Source organism: Sinocyclocheilus anshuiensis, unplaced genomic scaffold (assembly GCF_001515605.1).
Source record: "Sinocyclocheilus anshuiensis isolate Anshui unplaced genomic scaffold, SAMN03320099.WGS_v1.1 scaffold111, whole genome shotgun sequence".
NCBI lineage: Eukaryota > Metazoa > Chordata > Actinopteri > Cypriniformes > Cyprinidae > Sinocyclocheilus > Sinocyclocheilus anshuiensis.
In genome coordinates, this window is record NW_015552549.1 from 987209 (window position 1) to 1009617 (window position 22409).

Sequence of the window (22409 nt, forward strand, 5' to 3'; positions counted from 1 at the left end):
ATCGTGTCATTTTTCATGTCGGGAGTTGGAGCCTTTTTTTCTGACTGACGGCCGGAATGCCGCCAAAAGGCTGATAACATCGACTGGTGAGTAAGTTAAGGTCACCTATATTAGTCGAAATAAACCTTAGTTAAACCGAGAAACACGTTGGTACGTTTGTACGTTCTGCTGCCATTTAATGCAAGTTAGCTCCTCTGGTGAGTCTTTATTTAACCTTAACAGCGAATTAACGTGAAATACTGAGGTAAAGTGCGTTAGGCAAACCACTGTTTCAGTGGAGATATTAAACAGTATTTTCTAGTACTTCTTTTGTTTGTTATTTTCAGATTTCTAGTCTGGATGTAGTCTGCAACGTCGGAGGTGTATTTTGGATAATACTATTTAAAATAACTGTTTTGTATTTGAATATATTTTAAAATGTAATTTATTCCTGTGATCAAAGCTGAATTTTAGGATCATTACTCCAGTCACATGATCCTTCAGAAATCATTCTAATATTCTGATTGGCTGCTCAGAAAACTATTATTATTATTATTATTATTGTTTTTATTATGTTGAAAACAACTGAGTAGAATTTTTTCATGTTTCTTTGATAAATAGAAAGTTCAGAAGAACAGCATTTATCTGAAATAGAAATCTTTTGTATGGTAAAAATCATGGTTTACAGTGCAGTACCACAATTGGATTGTTTTTTACAGGTACATTTTTTTTAAACTAAATGAAAATAAACTCTACAGTACTGATACTGTAAATGAAAATACTGTAATAATACTGTAAATAAAATACAGTAAAGACATTGTTGTACTGTAAATGCAATTACAGTACTGATACTGTAAATGAAAGTACAGTACTAATACTGTAAATAAAATACCATAAAGACATTATTGTACTGTAAATGCAATTACAGTACTAATACTGTAAACATTTTTACAGTAAATTACTGGCATCCAGCTGCCAGTAAGTTACTGTAAAATTTACAGCAACCTATTTACAGTGTATCATTTACTAGAATCTCTGAGGCACAGAAACCCTTGATATTCAGTCAGGAGGATCAAATGGGAGAACAAAGAGAGAAAGAAAGACAGAAAGCACAGGGAATGGAAAACAGATTGAAGGAGCATTCCACTACTCATTTGTTTGCCTGTTCTCTCAGTGGTGCAGAAAATAGAGGGCAGGTGATAATGACAGTTGACCATAAGAAATGTAGGGAGCAGCAAATGAAGAGAGACCAAGTGATCTCAGTGTAATTGCTCGGCATTTTCACTGGCTCAAGGCAATCATGCCCAATGTAGTACAACATGCCAATGTGCACGGCTACCGCTCCATTCAAATGCTATATGTCTGCATGGGCTATAAGGTAAGTTTGAGACTTGGTGTCAGTCGGCCAATTTGGTAGGAACTTTCTACTGAAAAAAGAGCATGTCTATTTACATACTAAAAAATTATATGAGTGTGCCATGTGCTTTACGTACATATTCTGCAAAACACTCCAGATCTCTTGTGGACCAGTCATGCCTGTTCGTGTGTTGGTAGTTCTCCAGCTAGTCCTTTTTTGCCATGAGACACAACCTGGTCACTGCACTCATTCCCTTGCCATCTGTCTGCAGCTGAAAACACTCGCTCTCCATACGGTAGCACGCTGGTAGAAGCCCCATCCCCAGCTTCCAGGCAAATGCTTTGAAGAGTGAATAAGGCAAGCTCAATTGGCTGATGTGACTGTTTTATCAGAGTGTGCTGGTACTGAGAGATGTGCGTCCTGAACTAAGGGGAGAATAGTGGGGGGGATTGCTGCAAGAATGAAAACCATTTCTAATCGCAGAACAGCACGGCATTTGGCAAGTAGGTATAACAAACAGGACAAAAACAGGTCTGTTGCCCATCAGCTTTGTTCTTAAGTTTCTGAACTTTTCCCATAAAAGGATCTTTATGAGAAGCAGCGGTCATGCCCTTGCAACATCAGCTGACTGAAGCACAAGCCTCAAAGGAGAGCTGGTCACTAACATGAGCTCGCGCGAACTGGCCGCCTCTCTGTCTTTCATTCTCTGTTGGTGTGCATCTTTTCATCTGGCCGATTTCTACAGCATTCCATTAATATGATTGGATGAAAGCTGAATGAATGCAACCAAGCATATCTGACCGGCACCAAATGGGACACTGGTCACCCAAGCATGTTTAAGTTTTATAACATTTCTCAAGACATTTAATCTCCAAATGGACATAAGTTTGTTAGAATCATTTTCTACAGCAAAACGGTCAAACATCTTGTTGAAAAATCTACTTCAGAACAATTTCTTTGATGACCAAAGTCAGTTTTAACAGAGATTAAAGCAATAAATCCTACTTATCAATCCTCATGAGACTCATTTGTAACTCTGAATAAAAATAATACTATCAATAATATTATCGGTAATCATAATAGTAATTATAATAATTATTATAAACGTCACATATCAAATTATATTATTAATATTATATTTATAAGAAGAAGAAAGCATTATTATTATAAACGTCACATATCAAATTATGCAATTAATAGTATATTATAATAAGAAAAAAGAAAGCACGATTATTATTATTATTATTATTATTATCCCAAATACCTGATTCAGCTAGAATGTCATTGGGACAGGTCAGGAGCAAGAGGTCAAATGCTTGAATGAGACAAATTGCTCTTATTTTACAAGGTCAAGATAAAGATTATTTGTTTTTTATATTTATTTTTTAAAAAGAGAGATTTCTATCTGCTATGATTATTTCACATTAGTATTTCATTAATCTTTGCAATTAGACCAAGGCAACAATGCCAATAATTTACTCACCACTCGTGCTCATGATGCTGAGACAATAATCCAAGAGTAAAATTTAATATCCAGACAGCAGCAGTCGCCTTTTGTTCCACCGATAAAATCCAGTTATTGAGCCTCAGCTTGAAGTCTGAGTCGAACCGTTAGAGTGGAATAGAAACTCGAGGAATAATTAATACAAATTATAAAGCTTCCAACGTTATCCCCGAATCACAGGAGGGCAGTGATCACTTGATTAAAATAATGGTAAAGGTGGGTTTAAAGTACTGCACCCCGTGAGTGCTGGGCGGACGACCGGCCTCAAATAACGCGGGATGTTGCCTAGTCACATTCCATGATCTGCTGCCGTTTCTCGCGTAGAGCCTGAGATAGAGCTGAGCCGCGCTCAGTGTTGCGTACAGTGGACGAGGCGCTGTCACTGTACTCTCGCGCTCGCATCTATGGAAGCGCTCGCCGGGGTGACGTCAGGCAGTGGACAGAGCAGCGTGTTTCCTCACAACACATCTACTCTGCACGCGCGCAGCGCTGGAAGCGGACTCGTTGATTATAATGGCAGCGCTGTGTTTTTGTCTTGTCGCTTGCGGCGGATTTGAGGTGTGAGGTCATGCGGGGGGAAAGTTGAAGGGTAGGGTGGGTTTTCGCAGATTACGGCATTTACTGTATATAGATGTATAGCGCCCTCTTATGCAGAGTTAGAAAAAACACAGTGTAAATACAGCAGACAAAATTGGCTTAATTCAGGAACCTGCCAACCAACAAAAGCTTCTTACTATGACATTAACCCGTTTAGAGCCGAATAATGTTACAGAAAAATAAAAATGACAATTTCTACAATATAACTGCAGCTACAAATGATAATCAATATGAAGTGCAGTTCAATAATGTTTAATCGTTATATAACGGCTAAATAAAATAATAAAAATAAAAGATATAGTGTAGCCAAAAACAGCTAAAATAAACAAAACATGGAAATAACTATGAATGTAGTTTAAATAAATAAATGGAGGCTAATAGTCAGAATTGCCCTGTGCCTGGGTCAAAAATATGATTTTAGGACAAAAATGAACCAAAGTGTGACATGATGCTCATACATTGTTTAAGCAGCATCTAAACTAATAATACATCATAAATTGGTGATTAAATGATTAATGATTAAAGCCTATTGACACATTAACAATATTAACCTATTCTTATAAACAGCTATATGGACAGTGTTTGTAATCTTTTCTATTTGGTGAATGGTAGAAAACATTTGGAAATATTTTTGCTTTTTTAATTTTTATTTTTAATTTTTTTTTTTTAAGCCATACAAAAGCTGAAAAAACCCTACCCTAAAAAATATTCACTAGAGAATTTCAAAATGTTTTATAAATAAATAAAATAAAGATGACATGCTCACTTACTGATTCCTGAGAGTTTTCCCCTACACTGAATAGTTTTTGAAATTATTTGTTACTGAAGTACTCTCAAATCAAGGTCAGTGGAGAAAACCTCTTACCTGGCAGTTTCCCATGTATTTTACTCTTGACGTACACTAGTAGTCACTCTTTCATCACTTTACATCTCAGAGGTTTGTGCTTATTGCACAACCTCACAAAATCCTCACAAAATTTCACATTCCTTTGTGAAAGAAAAAATACTTTCAGTCTGAATACACTGTAGCCCACAAAGAAATAAAAGACTTTACACCAGTGCCATTTAGAAAAGTAATAAATCACGTTCACGAGTTCACTGTTTGTTCAGCACAATACATACTCAGACCCATGAACTGCACCTTGGTTAATGTGTTTTATTTATTTCTTTTTTTTAAATCTGAATAAAAAAGCCCCGGCCCGTGGGGAGGCAGACAGGCAGGTGGTTTTAACAGGAAGTCTCTTATTTTCAAGTTGTTCTCTTTTGTGTGTCCTAACCTAAAGGCTCTGCGTGTTAGGCTACAAGTATTTTACTGTCATGTGTACATAGAAACAAAGGCATAGAGGAAACGGCACAATGGAGGGATGTGACAGGCGCCTCGCACACTCTACGTTTCTTCCTCTCTCAGTCTGTCTGTCTCACTCCATTTGCTCTCTTTGCCTGACCATGCAGTGCTCTCGTTCTGACAGTCAGATATTCTGACAGGGCCATAAGGTTAGTGTCTGAGACAGACAGTGCAAGCAGTCAGCATTGTTCTGCCTGTCATAGCATCAGCACTTCTACACTGCCCTCCCATCTGTATGAGATGAGTACTTCCTAGATATGTAGTTTTTCAATTTTAAACATAACATTTACTTTTTAAGTCTATTCTGATCACCTGTTAAAATGCAGGTCAAATTCCTAGACAGATATCAGTTATTTGTTAGGCATGTGCTGTTTATTACATTAAAATGAAGTAATTAAAGAGCATAATTAAACTGACTGACTCACCCTACATAATTGGGGATCATTTTGAGGTATATTATATTCGCAGATGTTTGTCACAGAATTTTATAACCTGCACAGCTTTGATTTTACAGCCTGCATATCTTTACTGGAGTGTGCACACAATGTAATCTGTACCAGGAATATGTGTGTTGTGTGTTTTCAGCGGATATCGTGGGCTGTACTGCTTGTCAGAGCACTGGATTTACCATTGTACTGAAATATATGACAGAGTCTACAACAACAGGAAGTTGCTCTTCCTTAGGACACTGGTATAAAGGGGCATCGGAACGCAGTGCCTCCCTGAACTACCCCCACTGTGAGCTGCCCTCAGGTACATTCACTAGCCAGAGCCTTATTAACCTGTTATTAGTTTTTGCTACACTAAATGCAGTTTGTATGAAGGGTCTTTTAAAGGGCTAGATCACCCAAAATGGAAAGTTCTGTCCTTCCCCTGTTCTATGTCGTTCCAAACCCGCATGATTGTCTTTCACCTGAAACAATCTATTTAAAATCTAGAAAAATCTTAAATACATTTTTACATTTTTCAAAGTGGTTATTTATTTATTTGTTAGGTAGGTACAGTGCACATTAATAAACGTTACTGTAAATGTGACAGAATTATTGGCAAAGTAGTAGTTCCTGAACAGAATATTACAATGTCACTCTAAAAACAAAATACAAAACTCAACTTAAATTAAAATTTAAACCAAAAACCATTATAACCAGATTGAGTCAGTGCATTTAACTCAGGACCCAGATCTGTCTGATTTGTTAAGTGAATCGTTTAGTCCAATTTGTGGATCAATCAGTTTATTGGAAAAAAAAAATATATATATATATATATATATTCTTATTTGATCATGGCTCCCGAGTTCAAATCACTGACTCTATTTTTGATTTTTAGGCAAACTATTCTTTAAACTAAAAATATGAAGTAAACTCTGATTACTAAAGTACACATTATGTATATATTAAACACAAACTGACAATATTTAAGTCTTATTTACTGATGATGCCAGGCAAAAGGGAGCTGTTATTCAAATTTCAAAACAAAGTCAGCGAGTTGAACTTGGGAATCGAATCAGTCCCATTTGTGGATCAACCAGTTTGTTGAAAAAAAAAATTGTTCATGACTCCCAAGTTCAAATCACTGACACGTTTAAGTCGTTATTTAAATATTTTTGATAATATTAGCCCAAGAGTTACACTGAGTCAGGGAGTTGAACTTGAGAACCTGATCAGTCAGATTCGGAAATTAATCATTTTGTCCATTTTGCAGATGAAAATAAAATGACAGTTCATTCATGGTTCTTAAGTTTAACTCACTAACTCAATAACTGAGTCTTTTGGATTGACTATTCATGTAATTTACAAAATCGATGTACACACTGTCATGTATATGCTAACAACAAAAAGCAAAAGCATTCCAAAAAGCTTTGAAACACATGCTGTGGAGGCCATCAGCTGCTTGTCTTGTGTGCCAAGTTAATGCTGTGACTATGGTTTGGGCACATGGCCTGATGGCTCCACCAGTGTCGGGGTTTTGATTCTCTATCATTGATGTGGTATGTAATCCATTTACCCAGACCATCTGAGACCTGTGGCAGGAATTAACTACACCGTAGTGCACATACTGCCTTCTTTCACAGCCCAGGCAGCCAGTCACATGTCCTACCCCATATATCATCTCAGGGTGACTTTTGTAATAGCTCAACAAGAGCCTGTAGAACCTGGAGTCTGTTCCAGGGTTTATATTTAACCAAGAGAGAAAAGCAAGAAATGACTAGCTGAGCCAAGGCCCAGTCTGTTATCTGACCTACTGACGAGATAAAACCAAAGGAGAAGCATAGGAAATTCTTGGAAACATAAATAATAATGATTTAAAGAAAAAAAGCACAATTTTAAAGATTTTTACATGCTTTCTTCACTCAAAGCATGATGGGAATGCACACACATACACACACACACACACACACATGTGTCTGGATATGCTGTAGAAAGCACCTTTGGAATGTGAGCAAGAGGGCGTATTTTACTGTAATGAAGTTGATAGGGACTCTAGAGGCATTTTGTTGTGTTCTATGAAAAACAAGTCAGACCAGATGGATTACTCTTTTTTTTCCATCAAAATTCCATTCCTTTTTGTTGATTTTCAAAGAAAAGACAACTGGTTGGATTCATGAGTCTGATTAGATGAGAAATATAAAGATATTCTGTATTTGCTGAGTCATGATTTAAGAGTGTTTGTTTGAAGGTTATCTACCACCTTATTAACTGACTGAAGAACTTCTGAGCTGACCTAGAGTCCAACAGAACAGGGGAGTGAGAGGGCCGGGCTCAAAGAGAGAGAGAAAAAGAGAAACTGAGAGAACGAAAAAGCAGCATATCATTTAGGGGAGGAGTTTACATACTTCCTTCAGCAAAAGCTCTAAACTCATGCCACAAGGACACACACATACATACACACCCCTTGCCCTACAGGAGCATTACAGACTATGATGGTTAGTTTTAGTCAGTTTGAAAGGAAATTTTCGCCAACTCCACAGAGCAGATACTGACAGATCTATGCGGAACAAACACACAGCCGGGTGTCAGCAGGACAGAGGTATGCTCTCTCTCTCTCTCTCTCTCTCTCTCTCTCTCTCTCTCTCTCAGAGACTATAGTGTGTGTGAGTGACTGTGTACTCAGCTGAAATTGCTGTGTTAATATATATCAACCTTTGAATGGAAGTAGGACAAGTGGTTGACTTATAGTGTGTTTACTTTTTAACTAGTTGTTGAGACCCCTAGTTATCTCTACATATCTTTTACATAGTATACTTGTATTAAAATGTAGATCATTTTTTTTCTCTAACAATATATCAGGTTTTTTCACTAACTATAGGTTCTAAGAACTTGTTATTCACCTAGTTTAATAGTATCAGCATGGGCTTAGGCGACATTCTAAACTTAGAGTCTAAACTCTTTACTCGTGTTACAAATCTACCCCGTTCTTTTCACTGACATCCACACACTGAGCCAGTAACCCAGAGAGACACAGCTAACTCCACTGTCCCAGGTGCATGGGACACTTCAACTTCTTTGTATTGCGTTCAATAGACAATGTGCTGCCAAGCTACAACAGTTTAAGCTACTTTCACAACATTGGGTGAATAGTTATCAGCATTGACATATGCACACATATGGGCTCTGGTGTTGTTTTTAGCATAGTAAGTAAAAAAAGGTAAATTACAAGTCCATACAAAATTTCACCCGCTGATAAACAAACATTCGCTAAAAGAAATTGCGTTCAAATGTATTTAATCTTTTATTTTAAGACATTGCCATAATGACTACCAGAAAATTTTCATAAAAAGAAATGTCCTTAAGAAGTAAGTAAAATCAATGTATAATTCACACACTGGGTATTCCCACCGCAAAACACCTGATTATGGTGTTGAAGGACCAGAGAGATGCTGTATGAGAGTTATGCTGAGAAATACCTCCTGGCTGTTTACAGCTGCTCAGACTCCCAAGATCTCCACAGATTCAATTAGAATCTGACTGGGTTCTTTCTTCACAAAACACTAAGATGAACAATATTATTCTGTATCGATAAATACCCTCTTTGTTAAGCCCCGAGACAGAGACAGTAGTGGTGATAGGGAAACAGATTCCATGTAGTTTAGACAGTCATTAAAAAAGACTGAGAAAGATTTATCAATATGATTTGAGCATGCTAGAAATGTTTTGATATCAGACTAAATACACATAATGCTGAAACAACAGGATGGCAGAACTCTACAAGGATATACCAAAGGTTTCATCCTAAGAACCTCATTCATATCATTCTTACCAAAATCTGACACCAAATAGCTGGAGTGTTGCTCAGTCATAGGGTGACCAGACGTCCCGTTTTTCCCGAGACAGTCCCTTATTTCAGCTCTATCACATTTCCCCAGTGGTTCTCAACTGGGAGACCAGTAAACTTCCAAGAATGCAGTGAAATGGGCATAAAATTGTTCATTTATTATTCATCCCCACAACATCAGCAAATGTTAAACATTTGTACTGCCAAATTCTTTTTTTTTTTTCGTAGTCTTCTATATACTTTTTTTATTCTTCCTTTAAACAACTTACAGACTTCTTAAACAGGGCAGGTAGCAATGAAGAATGTCCTAATTTTCTCAGTAATTTTTTTTTGCATCTGCATAATTTTTAAAGTGATCGAAAAAAGCATTGGTACATATTTATTTATTTGGTTTATAGGGGACCTATTATGCAAAATTCACTTTTGCATGGTGTTTGGACATAAATGTGTGTTAGCAGTGTGTGTGCACAACCACCCTATAATGATAAAAATCCACCCACTCCTTTTTTTAATCCCCGTAAATCATAAGCAGTGTCTCCCAACGACCTGTTTTCAGCATTGGTGCTAAAGTGACGTCACATTAGCTACAGGCCCCTCCCACGAATGTTGACAGACACTGCCGTTTTAACATAGAACCGCCTTGAGCGAGTTTGTACACAGTCTGCCATTGCTGCACTGACGAGAATGTCTCCCAAGCGTTTTAGGTGTTCTGTAGCTGGATGTATGAATCCACATAGCTCTCTCCATTTACTCACGAAATCTGAGCCACTGAAGACGAGGTGGATTAATTTTGTTTCCGAAGAAAATGCTCCCTCAAATCTACAGAAATTTGTTTATGTCTGCGCGAATCATTTTACACCGGACTGCTTTGTGAATGAGGGTCAGTATAAAGCAGGTTTTGCACAAAAGTTGCTCCTGAAGGATGGAGCAGTGCCAACTGTTTGTGATCCAGCTACACCTCCAGAAGAAGTAAGTATCACGTGTTTGTTTCCAAATTGCCTTTCTGAAAGAGCTTCTTGGCACCCTGTAAGGCTAATGTTAAAGCTACCATTGTCTGTCTGTTTTCTCTAATGCTGCCTTCACGTGCTACCAGAATGATCGAGAATAGGAATGTGGCAGTTAAAAATTGCATATGAAAGCAATGTGAAGTCGACCGCTTGAATTTGTCAAGCTCATAATCATATGTGGGACTTATAAAGTTTGTGATAGCACGCGATGGCACCATGAGACCAGCTATGTTGTTATTTCTATCGCGCCATGCTCCCCATCTGTGTAATTCATAAATAATCCGGCAGGGTGCAGAATTAGGCACGACACCGGTTCAAACATATATGGCTGAACACCGCTACTAGCAGTTTCTGACATTTTCAGTGCATGAGAGAGTGTTTTGTTATTGCTGGCATACCAATGCACAAGCTCTAGAAACGCCGCCCTCTTTTGAAAAGGGGGGCGGGAGCACCAGCTCATTTGCATTTAAAGGTACAAACACAAAAACAGCACGTTTTGGCTCATACCATAAAAATGGCAATTTCAACAAGCTATAAAAAATGATCTGTAGGGTATTTTGAGCTAAAACTTCACATACACACTGGGGACATCAGAGACTTATTTTACATCTTGTAAAAAGGGGCATAATAGGTCACCTTTAAATGTACATTGCCTTAAAATTATTATGATTAATTAGTATTGAAAGTCCTTAAATATTGTAAAAAATAAATAAACAAATAAAGAAATAAAAACATGAAAAAAGCTCATTAAAATGCCCATTAATTCACAGGGCCTTTTGTCCCCATATGTCAGTGATGTGAGAATGCTGCTGCTCTTACTTTCCACAAGAGCCCCTGGCACAGAGAGGCACTGACCAGCCCACACAAATATGCCAGCACTGCTTCAGAGTGCTTCACTCATCTGCTGAGTGGACGTAGAGAGGAAAGGGGAGAGTACAAAATAGATGGAAGTTAGAAATGAGCAGTAGGGAGAGTGCGGTTTAAGCAGGAGAGGAAAATGGAAAGGAAAAGAGAGAGGGAGAGGAGTGACTCCATCGATAAGTGGATCTATCATTGAGCGGGCACTATTGAACCTGAGTTTGAAGCTGGCTGTGTACATCATGGCATGCTGCTGCTGCTACTGCTGTCCGATTCCGTGCCTCAGAAACTGCTTCTTATTTTCAGGTTGGTCCCATCCTGGCTTTCATAGATTTTTGCCATGAGAAGAAAGAGTAACTTTCACAGGGAGACATCACAGTGTTTCTGTCAGTCATGGGTAATAGCTTCACCCATGAAGGTAATGCAGGATGTGTACTTCCCTTATAGGTGGCAGTTTGTGTGCCTTGTTGTTGTGCGTAATGCTGTGATTGCCTGTTGTGACTAATTACGTACTGTTGTAATTGTGTGAGTTACTGGCATATTGTTTTGCTGCTTGTGTGATTTTAGATCATTTGCTATCAGCTATTGACTAATAACTAGCAAATACTGTCCTTTCGTGATAGAAGATTGTATCAATTTGACAATACATGAGGATTTGTAATGCAAGTGTCAGGCCAATTCAATATGAGGGTTAAAGATGTTTTAATTTGTCACTGTTTGCATGCGCACACTCCCTCTCTTAGATTTTGGTCTGGTTTCGCACATGCTTTCATTACTGGAAGGCTGTGGCTGTGACAACGCTTCAGCTTGTCATATAGCTAATTTAATAACACTCCCCTAAACATCAACCTCCCTTTCAATAGCGATATCACCCGCTGAGCTCGATGCCTTATGGAATGACCCTCCATACGCTTTAGCAGCCGTCAGTGAGCTCTTTTCGCCCAATGATGCCATGACAGCTGGTAAGAGGATTTCTTGAGTCAAGCATGAGTGTTTCAGAAAAGAACAATGTTAGAATAAATAAGAGTCTATAGGACAGAGTTTTACATGATTCTATTATAAATGTATTTTGCGTTTAATAAATTATACTAAACAACTGTCTGAAACATCCTCTCTTTTCAATGCAAATCTGGGAAGGTCATACCCACCCGGAGATGAGGAAGAAGCTATTATTTAAGCCATCTGGCTGATATTTATAGAGCCATTATGATATGGCTTGCACTTCCTGTTTATGTCCACAACTTTATGAGCTTGTAAACAAGGCTCTGATAATTTCATAGCTACAAACATGCTAATTAGCACCAACTGTATCATGTTTCTGAGTAAGGAACTATTGTACATGGTGATGACAATACACATTCAAACATGGGAAGTGCATACCTGCAAAGGGAACCTTATACATGTCCTTAATCATTTACTAATTCATCAGTCTTATCCCTCTTCAGCCATTCAGAGTTGCTTTTTTGTAAGTTTACTGATTAATCATAAACCTAATCATAGTTATGAGGTACTATTGGAGTTCACTGAACTACATACCAAATGCAGTTGCGTTCTGTAAAGCTGTGTTGACCCCAGTTTCCTTTGTTTTGCCATTGAAGATGAGGAAGCGGAGGCTGAGGCCGAGGTGGAGGCAGAAGGCATAAGTAGAGAGATTTACTGGAGGAGGAAGGAAACATTCAGCAGAAGCAGCACAGTATCTTCAGTAGGAGAACGCTTCTCTCCAGGTATCTGCAGCATGGATCTCTGTGTCCCATAGACTTAATAATGGCCTCTATCTCCATAATGGCCTTTAATGGCTACACTTCTTAAGCACATTCTCACAACTAATGCCAGACTTCCTTAATGTGTACACTCGCCCTAATGGTATGTCTTTAGTGATGTGGTCGCTCATAGTGCTGTTCCTGCAAAAAAATCATATTGGTTTGCTAAGCGTACTACCATTGTGATGCTGGACAGCAATAAATCACTACATCCGTACATCACTAAAGCATTCCAGTTACTGCTAATGCAATTGATCGTAAATCTTGGTATCTTTGTGGTGGATACTTAACTCCATTCCCTTTTGCTTTTTGGAGATGTTGTTTTGTTGTTTAGTGGGAGGCAACGATCTGGTGTAGCACCTGACGGTGAGCTTCAGGAGGCGTTACGTACCAGACTCCGAGTAGTAGAGAGCAACAGCCAGGATGTTGTTCAGCTCTTCAAGGTCAGACAGAAGAATTCATGCAAAACATGCACTGGCACCACTGATTAACTTATTACATAGGGTATTTTAATCTTCATTATATTAAGTGACTGTTGATACTATCCACACAGGATCTGTCTGCAAGACTAGTGTCTGTTCATGCTGAAAAAGACAGCTTTATCATCACCTTTAAGACTGTCGAGGAGATTTGGAAGTTCTCCACTTACCTGGCACTCGGTTAGTGTCATTGTCACTAACTTTCTGGCACTTCTACAGTATGATTCCTTGTACTGCTCTAGCTTAACAAGTATTCTTATTATATTCTAGGATATGTAGCAAGATGTCTTGAAAACTTTCTCTGTGACCAGTCAGTCTGGCTGGACCCTGCAGTGCTAAGTGATGTGAAGATCTGTGTAACAGTGGATGAAGACCACTTAGCTACTCTTTACCTAGGACTTCTGCTACAGGAAGGTAATGAGCCTCCACAACTTGCTGATTTCTCAACAGTTAACGAAATCACCTGTAACCACACAGTAAATGGACAAATTGGTAGAATGATATGGATAGATGTATCTAGACTATGTTCAAAAGTCCACTATTGAAAGATTGCTGCTTAACCAATTCAGAGGTCCAAATAAGCTTGAGTTTCCTTGAGTTTGTTTACATACAAAATAGCTTGCTTCTATGAATTTTGTTTGTGTAAACCACCTCATTCATACCAATGAATTGATAACTAGTATTTATCCAAAACAATTACTTTTAAGTATGTCCTCTAATTAAGGCCACAGCCCCAAAGCAGACATAACCATCTAAAAAAAAACAAAAAAACTATCAATTTATGGGACAAACAAACTTTTCTTCTTTGACCTATGAATACATTAACTTGTTTATGAATCACTTGAAAGAAAGAGAGGTAGAGAAAGACAGAGTTTTTCAGAATGAACTGTGAATCTGACAAGCAAGTTAGGAACCTTCACTCCTGTACAAAAAGGTACAAAAGTTGTCACTGGGGCAGTACACCTTTGTACCTTATTTACCCTAAAGGGTGCATACTGTATTTTAAAAGGGTACCACCACAGTGACAGCTTTTGTACCTTTTTTTCTGAGTGTAGAGAGGAATATGAAACAGGGATAGTTACTAAGAACATTTTCATTACTGTTTTAGGTACATTCTTTGCCAAGACTTTATATAACAGCGATTGCAGAGAGGAGGAAGAGGAGCTGACCTACAGGAGGAATGACCTGGTCATGGTTAAAGACATAGGACAAGAGATCATTTGGGAGGGTATGCTGCTGTCCACGGGCCAACATGGTCAGGTGCCTGTGCATGATACGCAGCCTCTGCCCTATCCATTTTATCAGTAAGTGACACTGACATTCTAAGCTCATGTAACCATATGGGAGATTTCGTGGTAACTGGGAAAAGGAAATTGTAACAACAGATTTGTCTGGCTGAATGACTACTTCTGTTCTACACATACTGTTTTAGGTTATCTCTTACGAATTTGTTGAAAAATTAAAAACATTTTTCTAGGTGGTTCCTTAAGAAATATCCCGGAAATGCAGGCGGGATTCCAGTTACAGAAGGCCTCTTCGATCATGCTGTTGGTGAGATTCTTCTTAAGTATCTAGAAAAGCATTTCTCAAATAACCCTTAAAATGAATATTCAGAGTTCATTACAAATTAAGCTCAGTCAACAGAATTTGTGGTATACTGTTTATCACAAAAATGAATGTGTCCCTCCTTTCAATGATCTGGCTTACAGTGAGGCACATACAGTGGAAGTGAATGGGGCCAATACATGAATGTTAAAATACTCACTGTTATAGTATATCCATAAAACATGCACAATATGCATGATGATTTTAGTGTGAAAAAAAGGTGTCAAATGTGTCAAATTAAAATGTGTATTCAAAGTGTAAAATTATATTCCAATTTACAAATTTGATGCCATGATAACATAACTCCTACAAGCCTAAAACGACTGTAAAAATTACTTAAACAGTTTTACAGATAAATAATACACAATTAAGTTTTAACAGAAGAATTCATGTGAAGTTTTAAATAAAATAAGCTTCACAATTTTGCTTTCCATTAAAGATTAAAAATAAATTTGTCCCATTTACTTCTGTTTTAGAAGTGCCTCAATGTAACCTCATGTAACCAGAAAACAAGCAACATGTAGTATTTGTGGTAATACCACAACCATAAATGCTGTCAGCTGAGTTTAACTTGTATTGAACCCAGAATATGTGTTTAATTACTAGTCATTTAAAATGTAGTGATACCAAAAATCCCATCTCACTTTTTGCTTCCCTTTCAGTGGTGGGGACTTGTGTAGCAGTAGTGGACCATTACCCAATGGTTAAAGATGAGCTGCACTTACAAAAGGGAGACATAATCAAGATTGAGGGATTTCTCTTCAATACTCTGAACATGTTCATAGGAAGACACCTCACCAGTGGAGAGATAGGATTTGTTCACAAGGCCAGTGTAAAACCTCAGAGTATTGAGCCTCTGTAAGTAAACAGTTCAACTATTTATATTCACTAATTCAGCATGTGCTCAAATGAATGACCTTCTCTTTATTTTGTAAAAACCATTTATCTAATGTGCCTCTCGACGATACTGACATACCAATTGAAAGCAACCAGCTGGCAAACGCTATTTTATTCTGTTGACCTTTGTGAATGTGTCTCTGTCTAGATGGGGGTGATGAGGGTGTTGGAAGGGGGGCTAGTGGAGTTATGTGATGATGTGATAAAGCTATCCGAATATGAGTCATGTGGCTGATAATGTTGTCTTTGTTGTCTTTGCACAGCAATGGACAATTGGTCTTTCTGAGTGAGGAGGAAAGGGCGGCCCTGACTAAACTTAACCCCTGCTTTGAGCCCTGCCAGTCTGATGTAGTGGCAAATCTTTCCTCCACTGACATAAGCACTGTGTATAGACTGGGTAAGAGATGAAAAATTATCTCTCTGGGAGACCTCAAATAATGTTTAAAGGAATATAGTTCATATTCAAGAAAGAAGTTCATAAAGATTTGTATAGACACGAGGGTGAGAAAATGATGGCTGAATGTTCATGTTTTTTACTCTTTCACACTGCAGATAGACTTGATGACTCAAATTTCACTTACATAAGAAATCATCCAAAGTCAGGTAAGCTAACAAGCTAACCTTTTAAAAGTTAGATATAACACATACCAGGAAATGTTGCCACATGAATGCTGTTATCACTGCTGTCTTACTACAACTTCTGGCTGTATGGAATTAACAATTAACAATCACCAACTTGTTCTTAATTTTGTTGCACAGTCATACCTTCTACATTTTTCTTTCCTTCCTACTCTCTTACGCTTTCATTACATAAATTATGTACAATCAACAATTCTGACATTTACTCTGTATAATCTGCAGAGCATAAATCTACAGTGGATCAAAGAAAGAGCACCATATCTGAAAAAAGTGGTGCAACTCCCTACCACTCGTCACCACGGCAATCATTCTGTGCCTCTCGGAATCATCTGGACCGGGACTCTGAGGTCCTCTCCTTCAGCCTGGAGGACACCTTTAGAGAGATGGATGAATATGAGGAAGACCCTCCAAACTTCATGGATGAAGGTATCTGGGAGGCTGATGAAGCCGAGAGATGTGACCCAATCCTGACCCTCCTAAATCTGGAATATTTCCAGGACACATTTCAAACTCTTTACGACCTCTCCTACTCTTTCCTGGACACTTTCTTCCATGGCCTTGCAGAGGATGAGGTGCTTCAACATCTGGAAAACTTGCGAGAAGGAGCGAAGAAAGGCAGTATGCTCTGGGCCCACCGGCGAGCCTGCTTCCTTCTTGGCCGGCTATGTGCCAAGAAACTGAAGTACTCACAAGCACGAGTGTACTTTGAGGAGGCTCTAAAGGTCCCTGTAAATGGTTTTGATGACAAGCCTCTTCTAATTGCCCTGTATACCAATCTCACTGCTGTTTACCTCAAACAGAAGATGATGGACAAGCTGCCATTCACTTTAGAAAAGGCAAGTGCTCTAATTATGTGTCTTCCTTGCCACAACTTCTGCTCTGTAGATGAGTTTGAGCTGCTCAAACCAATCATGCGCAAAGCCATAATTGAAAATGACAAGTACCTAGAGGCACGGACATGCTACCTCTCCATCTGTCTCTTTCTCCATCTAAGAAAAATCGAGGATGCTTTACCTTTTGTAGAGAGACTTCAGTTCCTTACCATCACTCTGTCTGCAGAACAAGGGAGGCCAATTGCCCCAGTTGATCTCAACTGGATGCTGTGCAGGCTTTATCATAAAAAGTATTTGCCCTACCTCACACTAGCTTCTTTAAGTCTAGACTCAGGGCAAGAGCATTCCTTGGATGATGCATTCCAGAAAATTGAACTCTTTATCAAAAACTCAGTCAGGCTTAATCCTCACTGGAAGGAAAGTACTTCTGTGCTTCCTGCACAGGTGGTGGTCTACCTTCAGCAGGCCTTGTCAATAGCTAGTCAAGGGGAAGACTTGAGGACTCAGAGGGACCTGTGCCTGAGCCTGGCTAGTGTTTACCAGCAGCATGGAGCTTTAGAAAAGGCTGTGCGCTTTGCCCAAAAAGCAGCACAGACTGGAAGCCAAATTAATGAAGAGGAGGGCTTTGAGGCATCCATACTGCTGGCCTGGCTATTGGTGCTAACAGAGGAACCCATACAAGCTCAGAATACTCTGCAACATATGCTTAAATCTTTGGATGAAACAGACAGTCCGACACAGCGTGGTGTAGTCTACAACCTTCTAGCCCTATGCCTCCGCAAACAGGGTAGAGTCCAGGAGGCAGCAAGAAACTTTTATTGCGCTCTGCAGATCTCTCGAGAGAATGGGAACAAGCGTAATGAAGCACTAGCACTGGCTAACTTCGGCTGCTTATCTCTATCTGTAGGGGCTTCGGGCTTAGCAGAAAGTTTCCTACTCAATTCCCTGCACCTATTCCAGTTTCTCTCAGAGAGTCCCACAGATCAGGAACATGTCCAGGCTTTGCTTTGGCTTGGCAGGAGCTACAAGGATAGAGGAGGGAGTCAGGAAGTCAGACTATGCTTTGAGATGGGCCTCCTTATTGCTATTAGTGCCAACAATCTGCACAGTAAGTATAACAAGATTTGACATTTCTGGATTGCATCATGAAAGTTTGCATCTTTACCTGATACCTATAGTGGCATCAGAAAGTATTTTGACACTTAAGCCAAAATTAAAAAGTATAAATATATTGGGATTATATAACAATATCAAAATAAGTGGCATTTATTTAAAAGATATATAGCACAAGCACACTTTCCAATCAAAACATTTCACAAAATGATGACTTTAAAATTAAGATTATAAACGTATTGTACAAATTGAATACAAAAAGTCTTGGACACTTTCTGGTGGTCAGACTTTGTGTAACGTGTTTATTATTAATATGACAAACTGTACTTGGTAGTTATTCTGATAGGCCACCTGGTTTGAACTTGAGGTGAACTTGCAACCACAAAAAATGACCTCAAAACCAATTGGTTAAAAATTCATTTAAAAATGCCTCAAAAGTGAAGTTAGTCCTGAGAAGAGGTCCATTATCATTTGTTTGCACATGTTTGAAATGTTATATGTAATGCAATTCAATTGAGACATTTTTAAGAGTGAATTAAAAAAACCTCCTTCCAAATGCAGGTCAAATGCTTGTGGCAAAAGTTCTAAGTCGCCATTATGCTGACTTGCTGCTGTATGGACAGTGTATTGTTTACTATGAGCACTGTGTGGGGCTGTGCAGAATGCTAAAGAATAAACAGCTAGAAGGAGAGTACCTGGAACTTCTCAGCAATCTCTATCTCTCACTCAACACTGAGAAGTAAGAGCTACTCTAAGCACAATATAGCACTATTGCCAATACTTTGACACTTGATCAAATGAATCAGTCAATTAAAAAAAAAAAAAAAAATGAATCAGTGAATTCAAAAATAATTTATTAAAAAACATCCTTGCAGGTCATCAAGGAAGTCTCTTGATTATTCAAAGCAAAGCTTAAGGATCTCCATAGACCTGGGAAAAAGACAGGAAGAGTCTGAGACATGGCTTCAAGTGGGCCGTATCTACTATCTGATCCATGAAGATGAACTGGCTGACATGTACCTACAGGTAAGACAAAGGACCAAAGTAGGGTATTGCAAAAGGAGTTAACGTTAATTATTGATTAGTGTTGTCATTTTTGCATATCTATTTGGAAAAGTATGCCACCAAATCTGTGACAAGTTTAATCTTTAAATTTTTAGTCTGTGATAAAAGAAGCTTATTACCATATCACATAGCCTACATGTATGTTTTATCAGCTGTTATGACTATATTTGTTCTAGCTGTTATGACAACTGTTTACAGGCAGCAGTAAAGACAGCCCTGAGGATGAACGACCCATGCTTTGCTATGAGCATTTATGAGGAAGCAGGAGATGTGTTCTTCAAAGGACACAGAAACCAACTGGCTGCCTTACCTTTTTACAGAGTAGGCCTCACCTTGGGTTCACAAAAGATATTACCAAGACATTTCAATAATAGTCAAATAATGTAGGAATCCATACTAAGTCACATGTTATTCATCTGAATCTGTCTACCTTGTGTGTGTGTTTTTTTTAAAGGATGGGAGTTTGCCATTTGCGCGCAGCATTAAGGATGTGCACTCAGAGTTTAGGCTGTTGAGCAAACTCTCAGAGCTCCTGATGAAGCAGAAGCAGTATGAAGAGGCACTGCAGTATGCAACACTCGCAGTGCAGGTCAGCACTACAACTGGTAAGACCTTTATATACCATCATAGCCATAACACAGCTATAACCTTGGAAATGTAAAGCCAATAAATTACTGTTTTGAAAATTATGACTATAGACCCTGTACAATTATGATGATTAATAATAATAATAATAATAATAATAATAATAATAATAATAATGATAATAATAATAAATAATAGAAAGCCAGTTTGACTGCACCTTTTGCTTGTAAATCTTAATCTATGTGGCCCCCTGCTGGAGACACATGTCCTCTACAGCATGCAACATTTGCAGAATACGTCATAATACATGCAATTCAAGATGAAATCTAAACAGAGCCAGTTTAACTTTGTTAAATACATGTTCCTGGTCAAACTGTACCTGAGTCACCAGTGCATGTTATACTTTAAAAAAGATCTTTCCTTAAATTACTTTCCTGTTCTATTGATTTCACCCAGACAGTGATGCTTATTTATGCATTGTTTAAAGTAATGCTGGTTAATATTAATTTTACAGCAACAGTTAAAAATGATGACAGATTTGATTAATATTGAGATAAACTAAGATGCTCTCTTGAGCGAACTTTATTACTTTCAGCCTTCACATCCAATCAATTTATTTATTCTCAAAGATGAGATGCACCCTGCATTGAATATCACTTTTTACTCCGTAATGCATCACACTGCAGAAGTAAAATGGGCTGGAAATGGTGTGCCATGTGTTTAAAGTTTAAAGTACATAATGCATTGGTTTTTTTCTGTACTGTCAGGCGAGCAGACAGTTAATCTTAACTAAAACTGGGGCTAAATTATTTTCTGACAGAAAGGAAAACGCAATAACCTGACAAAGTTTGCTCCTTTTAATATTAAGTGCTATGTGTATTTCTCACAGGTGTTCCTCTGAATGAGAGAGTGTCCTACCATCGTCTTGCTTCAGTGTACTTCTCTCTAGGGAAGTATGAGATGGCTGAGAACTACTACCTGAAGTCTCTTTCACTCTCCCCCACTGCACTTGAACATGCCATTGAAATTCGGTACTATGTTAAAGTGTACTGCAGACTGGCTGATCTGACCCTATACAGATTAAAGGTGAGACTCTCATTATGTTTAACATTTTACAGTTACATCCATCCTAGACTGAATATTTTGAATGTAAGAATACAGTAAAGTACATGCATCCACACACATAAATGAAGAAACAGAAAATCATGCTCTCACCTGCATTCACATGTATTTTTATTTAAAAACCTTGAATCTTCTGTGAGAAATTTTCTGTATATGTTAACACAAATTGTGTGAAATTATTAGTGAATGAGGCCCAAACTATCTACAAAAATAAGTTTAGCAGTAACATCCAGAGTAAATGAATTTGATGAAGAATGTTTATTACTTTTTCTGCCTTAGGATGCATTTGATGCCATGGGCTACTTCCACTTAGCCCTGGCGGCAGCACTGGAGGACAAAGAAAGCCTAAGCACACTGTACATAATCTACATGAAGCTTGCAGAGATCCATGCCAACTACATACCCGATGCTGAACTGAGTAAAAGCTACATGGAAAGAGCGCAGAGCTTGAGGAAGGAACTGGCAGGATACACAGACTCTAGCGACACAGAAGAAACACATCAGGACCCAGCTGAGGCAGAGCCGGACACTCACACCAAAGCTGGTCAGTCAGACTCCAGCAGTGGCACCAGTACTCTCACAGAGTCCAGCATGACCGACACCAGCCTCACAATCAATGCTCAGGAAGAGTCTGAGCACAAACTACCTAACACAAGTCACAAAGAAGACGTGGACACCAACGTATCGGAGGAAACAGATGCGGGGCCTCCTGATCAAACCAATCCAGAGACTAGCTGTGCCGATAATACAAACCACACTAGTCAAAGCAGTTTGAAGGAGGGCTTGACTTTTGTGTTGTGAATCACACACAATTCCATCACTTAATTTAATGGAGAACAGTGATAAGACACTTTTTTTCTTTTCTTTTCTTTTTTTATCAGATGTTTAAAATTCTATAATATATTTTCTATTAGTGTTTCAAAGTGAATTTTAAAGATTTTGCATAATTGTAAATGAATTTGTATAACTGTAAATATGATTGTTTTTTTTTGTTTGTTTTTGTTTTTTATCTGTCTACCCTCCCTGAGGTCTCTTAAAATGTTTACTTAATTAAAACTTAAGAAATTCTTTTAAAGTCCATGGGCAAAATACTGATTCTATAGCATGTGCATGATCCCACAAAGCGAGATGGTCCTCACTGCAGAACACAAGATAGGGCAAGGTTGGATCCAGATCCAAATCCTCCCACCTTACATATACCTAAACCTACCCGTTTCCACCCCCTGATCCCTAAACCCACCCATCTCCACCCCTAAACCTACACATCTCCATCCCTAAACCTACCATCTCCACCCCCTAGATGTGGATCCAACCCCGCCCCCTGGATCTTTGTTCTGCAGCGAGGGGCTACTGCACAAAGCAGTCTCATTTTTAATGAAGCTCTCTTAAGTA

The 22409-nt window shown here is 38.5% G+C and overlaps 2 protein-coding genes across 4 annotated transcripts in view; one reads left to right on the forward strand and one right to left on the reverse strand.

The window, feature by feature from the left end:
* Positions 1-3355, reverse strand: part of LOC107664319 (actin-binding LIM protein 3-like) — an 82325-nt gene extending 78970 nt beyond the window's left edge. Inside the window, exon 1 of the mRNA XM_016454845.1 lies at positions 2820-3355. Within this exon, the coding sequence (XP_016310331.1) occupies positions 2820-2832 (13 nt within the window). The 5' untranslated portion in view covers positions 2833-3355. The remainder of the gene's footprint in view (positions 1-2819) is intronic.
* A 4298-nt stretch (positions 3356-7653) lies between these two features.
* On the forward strand, positions 7654-22193 carry LOC107664354 (SH3 domain and tetratricopeptide repeat-containing protein 2-like). Of its 3 annotated transcripts, XM_016454896.1 has the most exons (19): positions 7778-7809; positions 11226-11337; positions 11783-11881; positions 12518-12643; positions 12995-13122; positions 13233-13338; positions 13429-13572; positions 14267-14462; positions 14636-14709; positions 15426-15621; positions 15924-16057; positions 16213-16263; positions 16522-18240; positions 18807-18984; positions 19121-19271; positions 19509-19631; positions 19765-19915; positions 20785-20981; positions 21297-22193. In XM_016454896.1, the coding sequence occupies exons 2-19, from the start codon at positions 11313-11315 to the stop codon at positions 21816-21818; spliced, it is 4320 nt and encodes a 1439-aa protein (XP_016310382.1). In that variant the 5' UTR covers positions 7778-7809; positions 11226-11312; the 3' UTR covers positions 21819-22193. The 3 variants fall into 3 exon arrangements, with proteins under 3 accessions (XP_016310384.1, XP_016310382.1, XP_016310381.1); XM_016454895.1 differs by lacking the exon at positions 7778-7809 and having other exon boundaries at positions 10766-11337; XM_016454898.1 differs by lacking the exons at positions 11226-11337; positions 11783-11881 and having other exon boundaries at positions 7654-7809.
* The last annotated feature ends 216 nt before the right edge of the window (positions 22194-22409 follow it).